At 37.5% G+C, this 15173-nt stretch overlaps 1 protein-coding gene across 1 annotated transcript; it reads right to left on the minus strand.

Moving 5' to 3' along the window:
• Nucleotides 1-9704: 9704 nt before the first annotated feature.
• LOC116902762 (lithostathine-2) lies at nt 9705-11970 on the minus strand. The gene is made up of 5 exons (XM_032905110.1): nt 11907-11970; nt 11228-11367; nt 10802-10939; nt 9956-10067; nt 9705-9772 (listed from the first exon to the last, which is right to left on the minus strand). The coding sequence occupies exons 1-5, from the start codon at nt 11968-11970 to the stop codon at nt 9705-9707; spliced, it is 522 nt and encodes a 173-aa protein (XP_032761001.1).
• Between the last annotated feature and the right edge of the window lie 3203 nt (nt 11971-15173).

The following is a 15173-nucleotide window of genomic DNA, read 5'->3' on the forward strand; positions in this document are numbered from 1 at the left end:
TATGTGCCTTTTGGTGCCTGGGCTGCCTTGAACATTCTGTTCCATGTATTTGGCTGCTTTGCCAGACATTGACTGGGTATTGATTCCAGGTTCTTCCCTCTGGTTATCTGATGGACTTTCTCTTTTTACCCTAGTCTACCTTGTAGTCAAGGTAGACTACAAGACTGTTTTTTTTTTAAAAAAAGTTATCAGAAGCTTCTTCCCACATCTGTGTCTTTTTCTAACAACAAATACGACATCACATTATCTATGATAATAAATAAATAAATTTAATTTCATATTTGCACACTCTCTTAACAAAAAGGAATTTTAAGTATAGTAATTATTTATAATATTTCTCCTCGTTAATACTAAGATAATAGAGATTTTATTTTCAAATTTCTTCAGTGCTTTGTAATTTTCATTGCAGTGAGCTTGTTTGGGTTTTGTATATTTTTAAAGACTAGTGTCAATGAATATTCTCGGCTACTTTTTTTCTATTTTACGAGGTGCAGGGAACAAGAAAGGTTTTTTTTTAACTTTCCACTTCCATCAAGGAGGGGAGTGAGGATAGGAACTCAAGTAGAGCAGGAACCTGGAAGCAGGAGCTGATGTCAAGAACATTAATGAGCGCTGTTTGTCACCTTGGTCCCATGACTTACTCAGCCTGCTTTCTTATAAAACCCAGGCCCTACCCTATTAATCCCTAATTAAGGAAATACCCTACAGGCCTGCATATAGCATGATCTTATGGAGATATGTTCTTCCTTTCTATTTATAATTGAAGATAGATTCTTCTTTTATACAACCACAGTTTCACCTCCCTCTTCTCTTCCCACCTTCCCTCCTCTCTCCCCAGATCTATTCCTACTCTATTTCTTTTTTCTTTTCTTTTATTGGATTTTTCTTTATTGACATTTCAAATGTTGTCAGAAAAAAACGACAACCAAACACACAGCAAAACAAGATACCATGAGTGAAATGAGGCAGAAGCCATCATATGGAAGCTGCACAAGACAAGTCAATAGGAGAAAAAGAGTCCCAAAAGTAGACAAAAATGTCAGAGACACACCTGGCCCACTGTTAGGAGTCCCTCAAAAACTCTAAGCAAACAGCCATAACTATATGCAGAGGACCTGGTACAGACCCATTCAGACCCATGCTTGCACCACTTTAGTCTCTGTGAGCCCATGTGAACCCTGCCATGTTTAACCAATGGGCATGTTCTCCTGTCCTCCACACAACCTGACTTTACAAACCTTCTTCCATGCCTTCCTTGAATTTTCCTGAGATCTGAGGGGAGGAACCTGATTGAGACCTCCAATGTAGACTCTCTCTCCACATAATGTCTACCTGTGGGACTCTGCATCCACTCTCATGTTACCAAAGGAAGGAGAATATCATTAGGATTCATTAATTTTATTTCCAGACATGTTTAGTTCTACCCTAGTTCTCAAGGCTATTCAGGTCTGGGCAGCAGTGTAGGACATGGGGCTCTTTCTTGTGGTATGAGCCTCAAGTTAAAATAGATAAAGATTGGCCACTCTTGCAAGTTGTGTACCACCATTGACCTAACACAACTTGAATGCAGGACAAGTTTATGTGAAGTGTTTGTGTCTGGGTTGGTTGATGGGTTTCACTTTCAGTAGTCTGAAGAGAACTTTCTTATGTCAAAAAAAAAAGCAAAAACAAAAACAAAAACAAAAACAAAAAACTAGACTATAATAGGGCTGAACATTCCATGCAGTTAACAGCTTGACCAGTCTATGTCCAATGAGCTGGATGGATGATGTTGTTCTTGGCAATCGGCCCACTGTCAATTTTCAGAGAACCACTTTCTGTCCTAGATTAGCCTGGGTTGCTTAGAGATTTCTATTGGATCCCCGCTCCCCAGCCAAGAACCCAACTGAATATATCCCATTTGTACTTGGAACCCTTGCCTGCCTACAAACGATGGTCAGTTTAGACTCTATATCCTCCATGATTAGGCGTCCTTTCTAGTTTCACACTCATAGATTCTAAAGAGTTTCCACTGCGCTACACTTCCACAACACCCTCTGAATCCTGTCCCCCAATTACAGTTGTCTCTTCCCATACTCATTTCCCTTTTCCCATTCCCCACATGAACTCTCTTGTTCCCATTCCCACTCATCCCTGGCCAACCAGGAAAATCTAGTCTATTTTTCCTTCCCAGCAAGATCTATGTGTTCCCAGTAGAGTCCTCCATGTTACTTAGCCTCTCTGTGTCTGTATATTATAGTGTTGTGACCCATTATTTAACAGCTAATATCCTGTTATAGGTGATTATAAATGCTTGTCTCTCTGAGTTTGGATTGCCCACTCAGGATCTTTTGTTTTCCTCCTAGTTTGATCCATTTGCCTGCAAATTTCATTGTGTCATTTTTCTAACACTTAAATAATATTCCATTGCATACATTACCAATTTTTCTTTACCCATTCTTGAGTTGAGGGGCACCTAAGTTGTTTTCAGTTTCTGGTTATTATGAATAAAGCCACTATGAACACAGTTGAGTCCCTGTGGTGAGATGGAGTGTCTTTTGGGTATATGCCCAAGAGTGGTACAGATGAGACATGAGGTACATCAATTTCCAATTTAATAAGGAACTGTACTATTGATGACAGTGGTTATAAAAGCTCGCACTCACCCCAGCAATGGAGAAATACTCACTTTACTCCACAAGTTCTCCAACATGAGCTTGTGTTATTTATCTGAGCCATTATGACAGGTGTAAAATGAAACCTCAAAGAAGTTCTGCTTTGCATTGCACTTGTGGCTAAGAATATTGAACATTCCTTTAAGTGTTTCTCAGCCATTAGTGGCTTTATTCTTTTATTGAGAATACTCTGTTTAGATTTCCATATCATTATTAACTGTATTATTTGATTTTCAGATATCTAGTTACCGTAGTTCTTAATATATTTTGGAAATTAGTCCTTTAGCAAATATAGAAGTGTTAAAAAATATATTTTTCCATTCTTTAGGTTGCTGCTGCATCATGTTGATGGTGACCTTTACCTTACAGAAACTTTCAATTTTCATGAGGGCCCATTTATTACTTGTTCATCTTAGTGCATTCACTATTGGTGTTCTCTTCAGAAAGCTTTCTTTTGTGCCAATGTGTTCATGGCTATTTCTCACCTATTATTCTATCAAGTTCAATGTGTCTGGTTTTATGTTGGGGCCTTTGGTACTCTTGGACTTACATGTTGCACAGGATGATAAATATGAATGTATTTGTATTCTTCTACATGGAGACATAAAATTTGACCAGCTCCATTTATTAAAATGTTATCTTTTTGTATGTGTATTTTCAGCTTCTTTACTACAAATCAGCTGCCCATAGGTTTGTTGATATATGTCTGGATTTCCAATTTACATCCAGTGATCAACATGTCTGTCTTTATGCCAATACCATGTAGTTTTTATTACTTTAGCCCTGTAGTATACAACTTGGAATCTTGGATGGTGATACTTCCAGAAGTTCTTTCATTGCTCATGATTCTTTTAGCTATCATGATTTTATTTCCCATATGAAGTTGAGAATTGTTCTTTCATGGTCTGTACATTACTGTATTACAATTTTAATGGGATTTTGCTTCTTCTTTTACAATGGGGTCATATTGTATGTTGAGCACTTCTATCCTGATACTTTCAGTGTAGTTTCTAGAATTTTCTGAATCTTATCAACTCACAGAAATAATTTGAATTCAACTTTTCCTATTTGTAACTTCTTTTTTTATTTTTCCTGCCCAAAGGATGTGGCTAAAATTGCAACATTTAATGATAATCTTGAGGATTGAATGTCCTGTCACATTGTTCACCTCAGTAGATACTGTCAATCTGTTCCTAGTCCATAAGGTATGTCTTGATTATGTTGACATAAGATGGCTCATCCTATACCTAGCTAATTTATCATGAAGGATTATTAAATTTTACCCATGTTGATTCTATTGAGGTGATCTTCAACTTTATTCTTCAATCTACACTAGCATTTATGTTTATATTTTTCTTCAAGACCTTCCCTTTCACGAGGTTATGATTGAATAAGAATGAGGTTTTGATTTGGATTTCTCTGAAGACTAATGTGTAGTTATTTGTATTTCATTTAAGAACTCTCTGCTTGTTTTATTAGCCCACTTGTTAACAGATGTGAGTTTCTGTCCATGTGTGTGAGTGTATATGTGTTTTGGAAAGTTCTTTCCATGTTGTAGTTATTAATCCTTTCTATTAGGTATACAACTGTTGTGGGTTGCTGTCTATTTTTTTTCTGCCCCCTCAAGATGTGTGCCTGTACGCAGGTGAGATCAGGTAAAATCTTATTAGTCAAATAAGGCTAAAGCCTGTGATTGGGCAGTGGGAAAAGAAGACAAAGCTAAAAGTTTTAGGGAACGGACAGAGAAAGATAGAGAGACAGAGACTGAGACATGAAAGACAAGATAGAACCTAAAAGAGAGAATTATAAGCAAGAACCACATGGTCCTAGAAGCAATAAGCCTTAAGTAACTGATTTTCTTAGATAGATGATTGATTAATGTAGGGGATATTTGTCTATTCTAGTTGTACAGTTTGTGTGAATATCAATTGAATTCGGAGTATTTTCTGTGGGCATTATGTGGTTGAGGATTTACTGATATAAATCTGGCTAGCAAATTACAAGCTTCTGGAATTTTCATTTCATTGGGGCTAAGGGATCAGAGCAAACCACAGTCAGTTTCTGCTGGCTAGGGTCAGGGGCTTGAGAGTTTGGAGCAGTTATGTGACAGAATAAACTCCAGTACCTGAGGAAAACCTGTTGGGGACACAAATGGGTGTCACAACACCACTATTGCTATTACCTAGCCAGCCATAGCTTAAATTGATAATTTTCAAGCAGATACCAGGTACCAAAGCTAAATTAGGATCATCTAAACCATCTAAAATATCCCATAACCACTAATTAAAGAAAAGCAGACATTAAAAGTCTCCCAACCTATAAAAGCCCAGGACAAGGTGGGTTTACTGCAGAGTTCTATCAGACTTTCATAAAAGACATAATGCCAATACTCTTCCAACTATTCCAAAAAAAGGGAAGAAGAAAAAATACTACCCAATTCATTCTATATGCTTATACCTAAACCACACAAAAACCCTACAAAGAAAGAGAACTATAGACCAGTTTCCCTTATGAATATCAATGCAAAAGTACTCAATAAAATTCTTGCAAACTGAATCCAAGAACACATCAATACAATCATCCATCATGATCAAGTAGGCTTTATCCTAGGAATGCAGTGATGATTCACTATACATAAATCCATTACCATAATCCACTATGTAAACAAACATAAAGAAAAAAACACGATAATCTCATTAGATGATTAGAAAGCATTTGATAAAATTCAACACACCTTCATGTTAAAAGACTTGGGAAGATGAGGAACTCAAGGGCCATACCTAAACATAGTAAAAGCAATATACAGCAAACCAGTAGCCAACATCAAACTAAATGGAGAGAAACTTAAAGCAATCCCACTAAAATCAGGGACTAGACTGGGCTATCCACTCTCTCTATACCCATTCAATAGAGTACTTGAAATCCTAGCCAGAACAATCAGACAACAAAAGGAGGTCAAAAGGATACAAACTGGAAAGAAAGAAGTCAAAATCTCACTAATTGGAGATCATATGATAGAAGATTTAAGCAACCCCATAAGTTCCACCAGGGAACTCTTAAATGTGATAAACAACTTCACCAAAGTGACTGGACACACTCAAACAAATCAGTAGCCTTCCTCTACTCAAAGGGTAAACAAGTTGAAAAAGAAATTACAGAAATGACACTCTTCACAATAGTCCCAAATAATATAAAATACCTTGGTATGATTCTAACCAAGCAAGGAAAAGATCTGTAGGTCAAGAATGTCAAGTCTCTGAAGGAAGAAATCAAAGAATATCTCAGAAGATGGAAAGATCTTGCATGCTCATTGACTGGCTGGATTCATATGTCTTGCTGAAAGAAATCTACAGATTCAATGAAATCCCCATCAAAATTCCACCTCAACACCTCATAGAGTTGGAAAGAGCAAATTGCAAATTCATTTGTAATGACAAAAAAAAAGTGAAGCAAAAACTATTCTCAACAATAAAGGATCATCTCAGGGAATCACTATCCCTGACCTCAAGCTGTATTACAAGGCATCCATGATAAAAAACTATATGATATTGGTACAGAGAGAGAGGTCAATCAAAGGAATAGATTTGAAGAACCAGAAATGAACCCACACAGCTATGGTCACTTGATCCTTGACAAAGGAGCTAAAAACATCCAGTGGAAAAAAGACAGCATTTTCAGCAAATGATGCTGGTTCAACTGGAGGTCAGCATGTAGAAAAAATGCAAATTGATCCATTATTATCTACTTGTACCAAGCTCAAGTCAAAGTGAATCAAGACATTCACATAAAACCAGACACACTGAATCTAATAGAAGAGAAAGTGGTAAAGAGCCTCGAACACATGGGCAAAGGGGAAATTTTCCTGAACAGAACACCAATGTCTTAGACTCTAAGATGAAGAATTGACACATTTGACTTCTTAAAATTGCCAAACTTCGGTAAGGCAAAGGACATCATCAATAGGACAAAATGGCAACCAATAGATTGAGAAAAGATCATTACCAACCTGCATTCTGTTAGAGGGCAAATATTAATATATAAAAATAATTCAAGAAGTTAGACTCCAAAGAATCAAATAACTATATTTAAAGTTGGGCTACAGAGCTAAACAGAATTCTCAAGTGAGGAATATCCAATGGCTGAGAAGCACCTAGGGAAATTTTCAATATCCATAGTCATCAGGGAAATGCAAATCAAAACAACCCTGATATTCCACCTCATACTAGTCAGAATGGCTAAGATCAAAAAATCAGGTGACAGCAGATGCTGGTGAGAATGTGGAGAAAGAGGAACAGTTCTCCATTTTTGGTGTGATTGCAAGCTGGTACAACCACTCTGGAAATCAGTCTGTTTGTTCCTCAGAAAATTGTAGAATAGTGCTACCTGAGGTCACTGCTATACAACTCCTGGGCATATACCCAAAAGATGATCCAAAATATAACAAGAGCACATGCTCCACTGTGTTCATAGCAGCCTTATTTATAATAGCCAGAATCTGGCAAGAACCCAGATGTCCTTCAACAGAGGAATGGATACAGAAAATGTACAAAATGAAGTATTACTCAGCTATTAAAAGCAATGACTTCATGAAATTCTTAGTCAAATGGATGGACTAGAAAATATCATTCTGAGTAAGCTAACCCAATTACAAAAGAACACACATGGTATGCCCTCACTGATATGTGAATATTAGCTCAAAATCTCATAGAAAGCAAGACTCAATTTACAGACCACATCAAGCTCAAGAAAAAGGAAGACCAACATGTGGATACTTAAGTCCTTCTTAGAAGGGGGAACAATATACTCACAGGATAAAATATGGAGACAAAGTGTGGAACAGAGACTGAAGGAAAAGTCACCCTGAGACTGCCCCACCTGGGGATCCATTCCATATACAGTCACCAAACCCAGTCACTATTGCGGATCCCAAGAAGTTCATGCTGACAGGCAGATTCTCAAGCCTCTGAACTGAAAACAGGGTTCAGACTGAAGGACAAACCAGACCCGCTAGAGCTCTCAGAGACTAAAACACCAACCAAAGAGAACACATTGAGTAACCTATCACTTTAGCTGCACATGTAGTAGAGGATGGCCTTATGGGACACAATGGGAGGAGAGGCCTTTGGTCCTGTGAAGGCTTGAATCCCCAGTGTAGAAGAATACCAGGAGAGTGAGAAGGGAGGAAGTGGGTTGGTGAGTGGGAGAGCACTCTCATAGAAGTGGAGGGAGGGGGAATGCTATAGGGGTTTGAAGGAGGCGAAACTGGGAAAAGGGATAACATTTGAAATTTAAATAAAGAAAATATCTTTAAAAGTATGAAATAAAAATAAAAATAATTATATAATTTCAGATTTCACTAGTAAATATTCTCCTTTTATGTAGGTTTTCTGTATCCTCTGACATGGAATGCTCCTTTGCTGTGAATTAATCTTTCATTTTCAAGAAACCTCATTTGTTAATTATTGCTACCATTTCCTCTGCAATCATATTCCTGTTTACAAAGTCCTTACTTTGTTTTCTATACTTTTTCTTTCCTTCAGATCAACATTTCAAGTCCTAACTTAAGGTATTTGATCCATTTGAAATTTATTTTCATACAGTATGGAACATGGAGCTCTAACTACATTCTTTTATATGTGGATGTCTAGTTTATAAGCGTCTTGACCTTAATGGTGTTTATTTCCCCAATGTATATTTTGAACACTTTCCCCAAGGCTATTGATACATGGATTTATTTCTGAGTAGTCTTTTTTGCTCCTAGAGGCAGAGGTAGGGAAGCTGTCTCTGATTCTGATACCTGCCATTGAATGTTCTTCTCCTATCTGGAGTACCTGGTTGGGCCTCAGTTGGAGAGATATGGTTAGACCTCATGGAACTTGATGTTCCAGGATGAGGAACCCAAGGGCTTTTCCCCTTCCCTGAGAAGGCAGGGGGACATAATGAAAAGGATTTATAAGAGCATGACTGGTAGAAGAGGAGGGAGGGGGGTTGTGATCAAGATATAAAATAAATAAATTATTGAAAAATTCTAACTCTTGACTGCATTTGGGAATAGCATCTTTAATGTGAACATTAACTATTTCTATACTTTGTGTTTTCTTAAATCATCGTGTTTTATTTTTTAGTTCATTCAAATAATAGCATTTATCAAACTATTCTTGCCTTTAAGTTTCTAGTCTCTCATCAATTTATTCAATATTTTAGAACTAGCAATTTTTCTTAAAATCTCAAAACATTTCTGGCTTTAAATTGTTTCCCTGACCATGAAAATGGCTTCCTTAGGATTCAAACTTGTTAAATCCCATAGAGTACAAAAATACCTATGTCATTCATGAACCTACAACTAAGACTTTCTACAAATCACAGTCTAAGCAAATGCAAGGAGTACCTGCACTTTAAACTTATCATAAGTAAAATCAAAAAGGTTCATGAAGGATACAATTTTAACACTGGCTACACCAGAGCAAGCTATGTCAGGGCAAGGTTGAAATGCTAGAATCCCTCCATCCTAGGTATCCAGCCCTTGAAAATTGACATAATGAATACAAAAGAAAGGACAAATGGGGAACACAATCTTATCTTCATTATGTCATGGTTTTAAAAATGGAGTAGATAAAAATATAGCAAATACTATGGTTTCTGATTTTCTATCTATCATTTATTTGGGGGTTTTATCACTTGTATATGTCTCTTGCTTTCTTTATATTTTTTAGTATATTTTGTTGTATGTTTTGTTGTCTTATTCTGGTTTGCTTGGGTTTTATTATTTTTATATCTTCTTAGTATTATTATTTTTAAGTGAGAGAGAAAGAATGCATGAAGTTGAATGGTTGGAAAGATGGTGAAGATCTTGGAGGATATGAGAGGGGACACGATGAACAGAATATATTATATGAAAATTATTTTCAATGAAATAAATAAAAGAGAAAAACATACTGCAAGTCTGTTGTTAATTCTACAGGAAAGAATATTTAATTTGCAGATAGACAGTCTTCTTTGATTTTCTACTTCATATTAACAGAATTCTGGGCATCTGTCGTTCAGGTGACTTTAGCTTTTGAACTTGCAGACAAAGGAGTACTGTGACTCACAGTTTTCATCCTTCCATTTCTTGTATGCTAAAAGTCCAAGGGAAAAACGTCAGATGGGGAGAGTGTGGTCTCACCTAGTTCTAAGACTCCCTGGGACAAGAAATAAAGGGAACACTCCATTTCTTGCATCAGTAATCCTTTCTTTATCAGCAATCCCAAGTACACCTCAGAGCTGAGCCAAAACAAACAAAGTGAGACTCTGCTTCATACCTGTGTTTGAAGTCAGTGATACACAATAACCACGATTAGCACTGCTTGGAGCTCCAGTGGCCCATGACTTGAAGAGAAATAGAGCTCCACTACTCCAGTGCCAACGACGGTTCTACAGTGAAAAAGTTGGATTGGGCCAATGTCAATCAAGATAGCAGAAATACCTGGACTATGAGCATGTTCAGAAGGGGACCAAAATATTTCCCCAAATATTTATTCAATATTTCCTAAAATATCCAACTCTTTGCATTCTCCTTCAGAAAAGTAAGTACTCTGAATTTTATAAAACCCGTAGGGGAACACCCATAGAGAAGGGGAGGGGGAGGGGTTAGGGGGATGTTGGCCCTGAAACCGGGAAAGAGAATAACAGTTGAAATGTAAATAAAAAATACCCAAGTTAATAAAGATGAAAAAAAAACATAAACATTTATCACAGAAAGCCATTCCCGAGTCTCTTTCTTGGTGCTTAACTAGATGTACAATATGGGGCATTATAACAACAGGTTTGCCCAAACAAGCAATAAATTGTTTTCTCTGTCATTTGAAAAGGATTCTCTTCTAATTCATAAATCATCAAGATACATAATAAGTAATAACATGTGTATAGAAAATGGTACTCATGTAACACAATAAATTGACCATGAATGCATGAAACTATAAAGAAGTTGAGCCCTGGTTTTCTCTACAATTGCATTTAATGAACCACAATATGTGCATATATTCTGGAATCCACAAAACATATGGCTTTCCTATGAGTGCTGCAAAGTTGGATTTCCACAGGCTAGACTTGGTTTTCTCACTTCTCCCTCACCTGATTTTTAAGTGATAAAGAGACCAAGCACTCACATTTTTGGGGTCATGAAGTCCAGTCCAGACATTGGTAACTGAAGTTCCACTCTCCTTAACCAGCGAGGCCACAAAGTTGCTTTCAGCCTGGCTGAGTATTGACACCAGGTGGCCTGAATTCATGTTCTGGCAAAATAGCTATGGGGTTTCGGAAAGAAAATAGATAGCTCCATGGAGAAGGGAGTTTTGTACAATATACTAGTCCTGCTAAGAAATGTTTAAGAAAAGGGACAGTACAGAAATGGTCACGATGATACTGTGATTCAGCATCAAGATCCCTTCTGGGAAGATTCAAAATGAAAGTCAAAGGGAAAAGCTTAGGTTGGGGGAAATTGATGGCCTGTCATATTTTATGAAGCCACTAGGAAATGGTAACTGTCTCTATCTTCAGATCCTTCCCTTCACCATATATCTCTGTTCACTTACATCGGCCTCCCCCCAAGTCAAACGGTCTTCAATGAAGTAGTAGCAGTAGGAACCATAGGCATTGGCACCCTCTGGGCAGCTGATTTTGGGAGAAGGAAGGTCTTTTTCAACTAAAGGCAAGTCTTCTTCTGCCGCTTGGCCTAGGAGAGAAGAAAGTGAAGGAGATGAGGATGTGACAAAGCTTGCAAGACAGGTTATATTGCTGACTCTTCTGTGGTATATAAGGCTGTAGCATAGCCTGCTTGGCTCTCCTCCATTCTTGTTTGTCTCTTTCAGGCTTTTTTTCTTTGAGATGAGACCTTGCTATTAATTCCTGAGGCTATTTCTCCACAGTTGTTCATTTATTATTCTGAAGTTCTTACCTTTTTGTGTATCTTATAGCTTTCCCTACATGAAATTCTCCATAATTTTATAATCTCTGCATATAAACCTTCCCACATTAATAAAGTTACCTACATTTACCAGATCAAATAAGAAAATATCACTTGTTATGAATGTGGGGTAATTTAATATTTCACCTCAAATTCTCTGGTGGTTGGGGAGGTCTGTAATCAGTGAAGCAATAAGAATACTGGTTAATCTGAAATGTTTTAACATTTCTTTTCCCAATGCACATAAGCATGTATATGGATGGAGTAAAGTCTTCAGGTCTGTAAGGGTCATGGTTCAACAAGCTTACCCTGGTGATATGACAGGAGCATCAGGCATAAGAACAGGTTGAGGTGTACTTTGTTCTGAGCCATGCTGATCAGCAGTCTTTGATTTAAATTCCAAATCAACAATTTCTATTGAAGAACAAAGAGAATGAAACTCTAGGAGAGGTGAACTCAGCAAACTTGATCCTACTTAAGTCCCCCTGTCTCCTGAATCCTTAGTGTGAGAAGGGTCCCTTGCACCCCCATATACTCAATTTCTTCTCCTGACACTTAATAAATTCATAGACCTAGTAATAGGTCTATGGTAAATTAAGCCTATAGTTGAAGTAGAATAACATGTGTTACAGGAGTCTTCCTCTTGTAAGCACTCTTACCTGTCAGATGGGAATAATAAATTTTGCCCAGCTCTACTATGGTAGGTCTTTTATATGCAACAGGAAAGGGCAGAAGGGTCATGACAAATGAGCAAAGGGAGGGGCAAGGAGTTCAAAAGCCTTCCCTTTGGCACAGATAGCACACAGAAATTCAGGCAGTAGGAGTCATGCCTTTCTGGAATATCATGGGAATAATAACAGGTGATGAACTCTTCATACTCCCAGTTGGAAACTTTCTCAATGAAAAAATTATTTTGTTGCATAACAGCATACAGATTCCTAGTTTCTTTGTCCCTGACTAAGGAACTCAAGATAACCAATGAGAGAAGGAGGACAGCAGGAGCACCCAAAGAGATGGTGACCCTAGAACAAGACAATCTGTGGGGTCTGAAACAACCACACACAACAGGGCACACATCTGCTTGAGACAGCAAGTAAAGTAGTTTAAAATTTAGACAACATAGATTCTCAATCTACAATGCCACTATGTAAGGAAAAGGTAAACTCAATTTTTTTCTATTATGGAATTTTCCCTCTTCTACCTCTTTCTTTAACTTCATACCACACTCTTTTTTTTCCTAAAATTTACCACTTACGGACTAATGTTCAGGCTGTTTTATACACTTACCCAAATGTCAGCTGCCCATGTAGTATACTTACTTCTGTTTTAATATTCCTCCTCTTTAAGCTGTTCAGAGCACTTCCCCTGTCTCACAAACAGAAGGTTCATGATGCTCTCTTTCTCTGCAGTGAGTTTTATGACCAAAAAGATTATAATTCTCCATATACAATACAGCTTTCATACACACCTTTAGACTTGCCTCATTGCATCTGCTAGCCCACTTTTGGATTCTACTAGCTGGTTGAATTTTGGATTGGTCTTCCCCCATAGTAATATATATTTTCTTTTTAAGTTAAAGAATGTACCACAAAGAGTTATACTTCTTCTTTTCCTAAATCTTGCAGTCAAGTACAACTAAGCATGATGTAGAATCTATCAGTCAAGATTTTCAGGAGCTGAGGAAATGGCTTAGCAATTAAGACTACTTGGTGCTCTTGCAGAAGACCTGAGTTCAGTTCTTACTATCCATATCAGGCAGTTCACAATCTCCTGTACCTCTTACTCTAGGGGATGCTATGAACTCTTCTTTTCTACATGATAACCTGTACATATGTGTACAAACATACAAGTACATACACATATATAAAAATTAAAGACATAATTTTTTAAAGTAGACTTTTGGAGACATCTAGAACTTGATCTTTGGAGAAAGTATTTATGACTCTCTATAGACTAGTGATTCTAGCTTGTGCCTCATATACTCTTCTTCTAGCAACTCTGTGAATTGTTTGATTACTGCTTTGTGATAAATTCCTACTTTCATTCTGCTGGGGCAGTGAACTCACTTCCTGGGTTGCACATGTCTACCACTGAGATGCACATTTCCTCTCTGGCATTCTTAACACTATTCCTTGGTACAAGGTCATTTCCATCTTCTGAGACAAGGGTTTCATGGATATTTTGGTACTTTGAATACATGCCTCCTCATACTGCCAACCAGAGAAGATCTGCTGTTTAAAAAAGACCATGTAACAAAGATGGATTCATCTCCAAGTCACTCAACCACTCCATTGTTATGAAGTCAGAGTCGGTTGAATACTGGTGACATTATGTCTTCCAGAATTTCATTGTCTTTAGGATATAGCATTACTAAGAGCTTACATACTTTAAGTAGGTTCTGTCCATACTCAAAGAATGTTCAATGTATGTAATTGAGACTTTCTGAGGTTCTATTAGAATTCACATAACACATATGTGAAAGAACACTTAACCTAGGAACTTCTCCCCATTAGGAGAGGTCTTTGCCACTTGGTTTATTTCCCTGTTCTACAACTGAAACCATCTGTAAGAACTTCAGCTCTAAAAGATTCTCAGAACATTATTTAAAGGAAGTTCCAATTGTTCAAGCTATAGCTGGTAATCAACAAAACCAAGCCATCGATTCATAAAAATATCTGAAACTCAACACATGTTTCACAATAAAATTCTATAGAGTTATGATCCTCCTCTTCTAAGTTGCAATGTACTTAGGTAGATTCTGGTGCCAAGCAATTTTAACTAAAGATTTTTTTGGGAGATGTGGGAAGAGAAAAATATGGCTTAATATGTACCGGACCAAAACTTGATTTTCCAGAGGGTCCATATTCAGTTTTCTGCACCTATATTAAGTGGCTCATATTTGCTTATAACTCTTTCCCTATGGGATCAGATGTCTTCGATGGCATCAGATGTCCTCTCTGGCCTCTGTGGGCCCCTGCACTCAAATGTACTTATCCACATGTAAATACACACAAATACACATACACACACACACACACACACACACACACACACCACCACCACCACCACCACCACCACCACCACCACCACCACCACCACCACCACTACCATCCATACACTTAAAAAACTAAAATGAAATCTAAAGAGACTGACAGAGAGAAAGCCAGGACACCTTATTCAGGTTACTGAATACATTTTCAGCTTTATTGCACTGCCTTGCATATTAGCCTGCATTTTGGTCCATTGTACTGTTTTCATAATATTGGTAACTTTCCCCATCTCAGGTTCTTGAAGGATCAATCAGGTCTCTCCTCAGGTGCCTTGCAGTTTCTGCTAATGATGTACCTCTGAAGCCTTCACTGTCTGTTCTTTGCTACTTATATAAATCTCTTGATGTATTACACTCTTCAGAATTCCCAAACAAGTGGAATCATAAGGTTAAGGAAATCGGGTTTTTAATCATTTTTAATGAGCAATATGAACAAAGATTGAGATGTTCTTGATGCTCTCATAGGACCACTCCAGGGACAAGCAAGAACTGTAGCATCCCAAGAAGAGTTTGAGATTTTAATAAG

The sequence above is a fragment of the Rattus rattus genome, chromosome 6 (assembly GCF_011064425.1).
Source record: "Rattus rattus isolate New Zealand chromosome 6, Rrattus_CSIRO_v1, whole genome shotgun sequence".
NCBI classification, from domain to species: Eukaryota; Metazoa; Chordata; class Mammalia; order Rodentia; family Muridae; genus Rattus; species Rattus rattus.

Excerpts from the sequence above, each read along its gene's own strand:
- LOC116902762 (XM_032905110.1), bottom strand. The coding sequence starts at position 11,970 with ATGGCTCAGAACAAAGTACACCTCAACCTGTTCTTATGCCTGATGCTC. Across the intron at positions 11,368-11,906 it reads GCTCCTGTCATATCACCAGG|GCCAAGCGGCAGAAGAAGAC; the intron begins GTAAGCTTGTTG and ends CTTCTCTCCTAG. Across the intron at positions 10,940-11,227 it reads TGACTTGGGGGGAGGCCGAT|CTATTTTGCCAGAACATGAA; the intron begins GTAAGTGAACAG and ends GAAACCCCATAG.